Source organism: Daphnia pulicaria, chromosome 1 (genome assembly GCF_021234035.1).
Source record: "Daphnia pulicaria isolate SC F1-1A chromosome 1, SC_F0-13Bv2, whole genome shotgun sequence".
NCBI lineage: Eukaryota > Metazoa > Arthropoda > Branchiopoda > Diplostraca > Daphniidae > Daphnia > Daphnia pulicaria.
In genome coordinates this window covers 17,586,269-17,593,086 of record NC_060913.1, presented here as the reverse complement: position 1 = coordinate 17,593,086, position 6,818 = coordinate 17,586,269, and the positions used below count along the sequence as shown (strand labels likewise).

Sequence of the window (6,818 nt, the reverse complement as noted above, 5' to 3'; positions counted from 1 at the left end):
TGAACAGCAATATACCGGTATGGAATATCTTTTATCGCATGCCAAACACTTTTACATGGTAAAATACTTTGCTGCAAAATAATTCTCTAATGCTTTTTCAGGTTTTTTTTCAGACTTTGCGGCATTGAGCTGGATGATTTTATTGGTTCATGGAATAGTGTCTTCTACGGCTGAGCGCTTCTCGGACACAAATATATGGGGATCATTCGTTGTATGTGTTTAAAATTTTTATGAAATCTGGGTTTTATATGCCTAGTTTTCTACTATGCTAATGGTTGTTTCCTTAATATAATATTCTATCTGTGAAGTTTTTTGTTGTGTTTTTTACAAGTGAATTGAAAGTGCTAAGCATTGACAATTGGTATAACATCATCTAAGACAGTATATAAAACTTGACATTTATTAGGTGTATTTTTAAATGCCCAGAGCAACGAATTCTTTGTTTTTGGAGAAGAAGGTATAGATGGCAAAAGAGTATAAGGCGTCATACAAGGCACAGTGACGAAAACAACAAATGAGGAGAAAGGCCAATACTTTATAAGTTAGATGAGGCATCAACTTTCAGAGTCAATAAAAAGCACTTCTAAAGCAATAAACAAAAAAAAAAATAAAAAATAAACGGGGGGTTTGAAATCATTAATGGGAGAAAGCATCGGTAAAAACTGAACGGCTGAGCGACAAACTGGTCAGCATAGTATAGTTCAATGTTATTTTATTGCTACGAAACTAGTTCGATATAAATATACTTGTGTTATGCCCTAAGTTTGACGAAAGTTATACACCCATTCTCCCCGTTACATCCTAGTGCCTACAAGTACAGATGCCTTGTGCATAATAGATTTTTGGGCATGTTATAGCTGTTGGATCTTTTTTTTTTCTTTTTCTCACCGCCAGATAGAATCAAATAAACTCAAGTCAAATGAATGTTTTAAAAACATGATGTTCGCTTTATCAAAAGTTCTGTGCTTTTTCCTTAGTATCGATGCAGCATGCTGCACCGTCGTCGTTCTCGGTAGGAAATAAATTCATTTGTTATTCAGTTAGAAATGCTCGGTAAAATGCTTCTGCTCTTCGACTACGTAGACGTTTGAGGTGGTGCTACCTCCGGGAACAGACGTGACGAAAGTACGATGCTTAGCTCGAACGAAGTTCAAGTTGGTCTCGGCAGATTCGGCCCGATCTTCGGCAGCCTCCAGTTCGCGTTGAAATTTGCGAACGCGGCTCAAGTTCTGTTGCGACATACCCTCCTGCAAATCAATTTTAAAAAAAAAAAAAGGTTAATATTTCCATTCCTATAATTGTGTTTCTGTAACAACTCAGTTGGCGGATGCGAGATAGCGGCCAGCGGCCTTTACCTGTTCTTGCAGTTGGCGCTTGTAAACGTTCAGCTTTTGGGTAAGTTTCTCAACCGAATCTTGAAGGAGAGAGACGTTCTTGTGATCTTCTTCACCTTGGATGATGATTTCCTTGACTTGGCGTTCCTTCTTGCGCAAGATTTTAGTAGTTTCAGCATGACGGCGGCGTTCTTCGTCGAGCTCCAATTCAATGTCACGGACCTAGAGATCGAACACGATCAAGTTAAAGCCTCGATTCAATGCGCATGTATCCACAACTGCTTTCTCTTTACCCTGGCTTCTAATTTGCTGATGATCCTCTTGCTGCTGACCAGCGCATTGGTTTCAACTTCTTCCAAACGGATGGTCAGGTTCTTGATTTCGACCTCCAAAGCCTTTTTAATGGATTCAATTTTGACAATGCGTTCCTGTTCCTCGTGGAGAACATCCATAGTGTGCTTAAGTTCAACTTGAGCTCGCTGGGCACGATCATCAGCCAACTATCATCATAATAAATCAATTAGTATAATTCTTGTTCTAAAATACATCGAATATAGTTCAACCCATCGGGGACTCACCTTCAGTTCTTTGCTGGCTTCTTCGAAGTCGGCGGCATACACGGATAGTTCTTGTTCGAGTTTAACACGGATTGAAGTGAGGTTGACGTTGACAGTGGTCAGCTCATTGATGCGAGCACTAGCGTCTTCTGCCATTTGTTCAGCAGCACGTCTGGCACGCAGAGCCTGTTCATTCACGAATGTTTTAGCCTGGAAAAATAGTTTTCATTTTAATTGAATTTGTCGTACAGCTTCCATGTTGGCGCGCATCTCTTCCAGTTCTTGTTGCATAGCTTGCAGGCGACGTTGAGCCACGCCGTACTGATCCATGGTGATTTGCAATTGACGCTGGGTCTCCTCGTACATTGATTGAAGTTCCTGTCAAGTTAAACCAGAGAACCGATAATATGAAATAACCGGATTTGGATGGTGCTGCCTAAGAATTTACGGTAAGTTGCAGGGATTGCTTCTTGATGGTCTTTTGAAGATCGATGTTGTTTTTGTTGGCAACGTCCAATGTCATTTCCAACTCGGTGATTGTGATCATCATCTTCTTCCGGATGCGCTGGATTTCGGTTTTCAACTTGGTTTCCGCGTCGACAAGACGAGAGTTCAACTGGTCGATTTCGATAGACATTTGCTTCCTTTCAAAATCGTTTGGGAGTGAATGAGTGGCTGAAATGGAATTACGTTAGCGCCAAAACTGATGTAATTACTTGATAGATTCGAGCTCTTCCTCCTTATCGGTAAGTCGGCGCTCCATGTCGTGACGGTATTGGTTCATCTCAGCTGCCATGCGTTGAGAGCGTTGTTCTTCGCCTTTGCGAGCCTGAATGTTACAAAAGAATGAATTGCTAATCAAATTATCCAATTTATTTGATGTCGGTGTACGTACAGCCTCTGATTCTTTGTATGCGGCAGCCAACTCTTCACGTTCGTTTTCTAGACGGCGATATTCAATTTCTAATTCATGGAATCTGCGGTTGAGTTCAGAGTACTGGCTCTTCAGCTCAGCGTTCTCATCTAGTAAAGGGAATATTGGATGAAAATAACAAGTGAAACTCGAAAAATATGAATTTACCGCCCAATTTCTTGTTTTCGCGAGTGAGCTGATCTTTCTGTTCGCGAGTTTTGTCCAGTTCGTGAGTCAAACGGGAAATCTCTGTCGCCTTGTTGCGGTTGTCTCTCTGGGAAGCGTCGTACAGAGCAGTCAGCTCATCCAACTTGGATTTAAATTCAATGTTGATGCGCTCCAGTTGCTCGCTGCGCTTCTGCATCTCCCGAGCGGTGGTATTAGCCTGAATTGATCAAGTTTCAATTATAAAATAGGTAGCTACTTCTTTTTTCTTGAGTATTTAGATGTATTACCTTCTCCAAATCGATGATGAGAACCTCTACCTCGCTCTGCAGACGCGACTTGATCTTCTCCAAACCTGAGCATTTGGAGATCAAAGCGCTGATCTGTTCTTCCAGTTCAGTCACCCGGATGTGAAATTTGCGCCTAACAGACAACAGGAAATGCATCACGAACTGTTTTCATCAAATCGGGGGAAAAAATATAGACGTCCTACCTGATTTCTTCGATCTCTTCAGTGTGAGAAGTGCAGGCATGATCGTACTTGGATTTCCACGACAGACAATCCTGGTTGGCTTTGGAGAGCTGACGTTCCAAATCCAAACGAGCTTCCGCTTCCTCTTCCAGCTGAACGCGGACCGACTCCAGCTCAATTTCGACCGAGTGCAAACTACCTTCCAAAGTGGAACGACGCTACAAGAAAAAAATAATGAATTTTTTTTTAGTGCCGTGACCTGGAGATTTGAAGTTGAAATTCTTACGCGTTCTTCGTCTTCAAAGCGACGACGAAGATCTTCGAACTGAGAGCTGATTTGGTTCTTCAAATAGCTGATATTTTCGTAGCTGACTTTCAGCTCTTGAACTTCCTTGGTCAGTTCAATGTTTTCCTGTTGGCCAAATAAAGATTTTGTGATAATTTTCCTTTAACAAATTGTAAATCTTGTTAGTCGTAGTCTTACAGTGGACAAACGAGTTTTGTGGCTGCTGATGTCGATAATAGTTCTGTTGAGCTCTTCCACTTTGAGGGTGTACTCATGAACGTGCAATTCCAACTTTTCTACTTGCTTGACGTACGTGGCCTAGAAAAATAAACAATGATTTAAGAATAACTAGACCGTCCTGTTCAACAATCTGTAATGAGATCTTACTCTATCTTTGTTGGCTGACTCAACTTGAGACATGAGCTCGAACAGCTCCTGCTGGAACTTTGACTTCTCTTTCTCAGCCCTGAATGAGAAGGAAAATTGAATCAGTTTTATGTAATTTAATCGTTACTTGCGATCAGATTGAAGTTAACATCTCGCTAATATTTACTAGCAAATATGAGGGACGCAACATTATTCTGCAGTGCATAGCTGCTCCGGGCATCTCGGAGCAATGAGAACCGTAAGAAATTCCTATCTAGGCGTGACAAGTGGCCATGTTGTGAGTAAGTCAAACCCAACTCCTCAACAAACAAAAAATGTAGATGCACGCTTGTGCAAACGACCATTTCAAATCTGAGCCACACCCCTTCCACTCCCCTTCCCGCTTCTGCATAAAAGTGATATCCCTTTCCAAAAAAGTAATTTTTATTTTTTTTTTTAAAGATTGAGTTCCGCCAATTCATTCAAATTTCTTAACGAAAAGCATTGAGATCCACAAATGCGGATGTGTTCTCACTACAGTGGAACCTTTTCAAGAATAAGAACAGTCTAGACTCAAGAGTTCCATCACTACTTTAAACCTTTCAAATCCTTACAAATATAGACTGCAATAGTTTCTTTAAGAAACCAAATGTTATTGGACGTTTCAACAGCTAGCGCATTTTAATTTAATAGATTTGTTGTTGAAAAAAAAAAATAAGAAAGAAAAAAAAAATACTGTGGAGAAGCGCGGGTAAAAGAGACGACAAGGTCTCTAAGGGTATCTCTCCTGAACGTACTGGAACAGCTGGAGTGCTTTAGATCACGAGGGTTGACGTGGCAGTGTAAAAATAGGATCGGTTGCTACGCATTATTTTCAGAACCCTTCTTTTCTCATTTCTCCTTCTCAAAGGATTCCTGCTCTTCTGTATTCTAAAAACAGTTTAGACTTGCAAGGTATGTATCACTTAGGTAAGTATTAGCAGTCAATTCGCAACTTAAAATCTACATGTCACACTTTTATCCTCGAATATATGAAACAGTACCACAAATAAGTTTCGCTGGGTATTTTTTTAACTAAATAATTATACATAACTAAATGGCGTTTAGGAAATGAAGTGTTATGAGTGGTTTACTTTGATTTCGCTTTAGCCAATAATTCCAATTGATCCTGAAGATCGACAACGGCTTCTTGGTGTTTCTTGCGGAGCATGTGGGCCGTCTCCTCAGATTCGAGATGGACATCTTCCAGCAGTTTTCGCAGTTTAGCCAACTCGGCGTCACGTTTCTTGTTGATTTCCAACTGAAAATGGAAAGATTCGTTAATATTTTCACACTGAAAATTAATTGACTGATTTTGGAAGAGTTTATTATGTATGCATTTTCCGTGTGCCACTGACTGTTTCTTGCAGAATTTGTAACTTTTTTAAACTAGACTATACAACAAACATTACGGTAAACAAATGCCGTTGCGAATCTTTCAAATGACTGAAAATCGCCAAGGCAAATGGATTGTGCAAACATGTCCAGAAAGTCATATACCTGGTTTCCAGCTCCTCCTTCGGCTTCTTCAAGACGCTCTTGCAGCTGAATGACCATAACACTCAAATCGGCCTTGTCTCGTTCAACCTGAGATCGAATTAAAATTAATTTGTATTACGGACACCGAATACTGCCGACTAACAGAAATTCTCGGGTTTATTTTTCTTATTTTGTGTAGCAATGCTAAAACTGAAAATTCTTGGCTTCTGGGCCAAACATTTCATGGTCCAAGCGCTAAGCTATTTATATCCAAGCTCAAATACTCATAAGAAAAACATCATTTTCTTCGATATTCAAGAAAAATATTGTTGGAATTAAAGCAGAAGCAAGAATTCTCTTAATGTATTACAGTTTTATAGTAGGTAATAGTTTAGTCCACTTTGGCTATGAATAAAAAAATTGTACTTACTCTCTGTCTAAGCTCACGCTCTGTCTCTAGATCCTCTTGGACAAGACGGATTTTGTCCTACAAAAATTAAATTAAATTCTGAAAATGAATTATTTAAATTCAGAGAAATTCAACATTTAATACATCGACGAACAATTGGGCAAATTTTCAGATTTAAATAATCGGATGGAATCACGCATGAAGTCGCACGTCGAAGAATGAATTAGTGTTTGTTTGGGTGTTATTTGATGGTTACAATCTAAAAAGAAAAATGGCAGGAAATGAACACCTCAAGACGAGACAAAGCGGACATATCAGTGGAGTACTCGATGGTGACATCGGTTCCAGCTCCGCCGGTTGAGCGGTAGACATATTTAGACGATTTGGTGGTTGTCGAAGATTTCGAGACGGTTCCCGACATTTCGTGTAGCACGTCGAACGAACTTTTGAAGGTGTGATGTCAATTAGCCGAGTAGGTCCGGTCGATGATGAGCACAAGAAGCGGTAGAACTCCTTCGCAAAAGACTGTCGGGCGACTGGTGAGGCAGAAACAGTCCGGTCGGCAAGTATTACTGGCGCTACAGGAACGGGCCGGCACTGCGCAAGTCCGTCCACAACAGATCAGAGGGGCGGAGAGATCGGCTGTCCAAAGTAGGGATGGCTTCAGAAGCGAGAGACCTTTCAGCATTGAACGTAGCTCGAATTACCGACTGTTAGAGCAGTTTCTGGGCAGCGTACACCTCAGAAAACTTGGCCGTTCCTTTTATAGCCATGAACGAGAACAACCCACCCTTCTCC

At 40.7% G+C, this 6,818-nt stretch overlaps 1 protein-coding gene across 1 annotated transcript; it reads right to left on the bottom strand.

Moving 5' to 3' along the window:
* Positions 1 to 392: 392 nt before the first annotated feature.
* On the bottom strand, positions 393 to 6,577 carry LOC124338325 (paramyosin, long form-like). The gene is made up of 18 exons (XM_046792469.1): positions 6,310 to 6,577; positions 6,042 to 6,098; positions 5,633 to 5,719; positions 5,227 to 5,393; positions 4,115 to 4,193; positions 3,926 to 4,045; positions 3,728 to 3,853; positions 3,463 to 3,659; positions 3,260 to 3,392; positions 2,973 to 3,189; positions 2,787 to 2,914; positions 2,608 to 2,720; positions 2,340 to 2,535; positions 2,141 to 2,269; positions 1,913 to 2,077; positions 1,628 to 1,834; positions 1,356 to 1,556; positions 393 to 1,247 (listed from the first exon to the last, which is right to left on the bottom strand). The coding sequence occupies exons 1-18, from the start codon at positions 6,439 to 6,441 to the stop codon at positions 1,041 to 1,043; spliced, it is 2,661 nt and encodes an 886-aa protein (XP_046648425.1). The 5' UTR covers positions 6,442 to 6,577; the 3' UTR covers positions 393 to 1,040.
* Between the last annotated feature and the right edge of the window lie 241 nt (positions 6,578 to 6,818).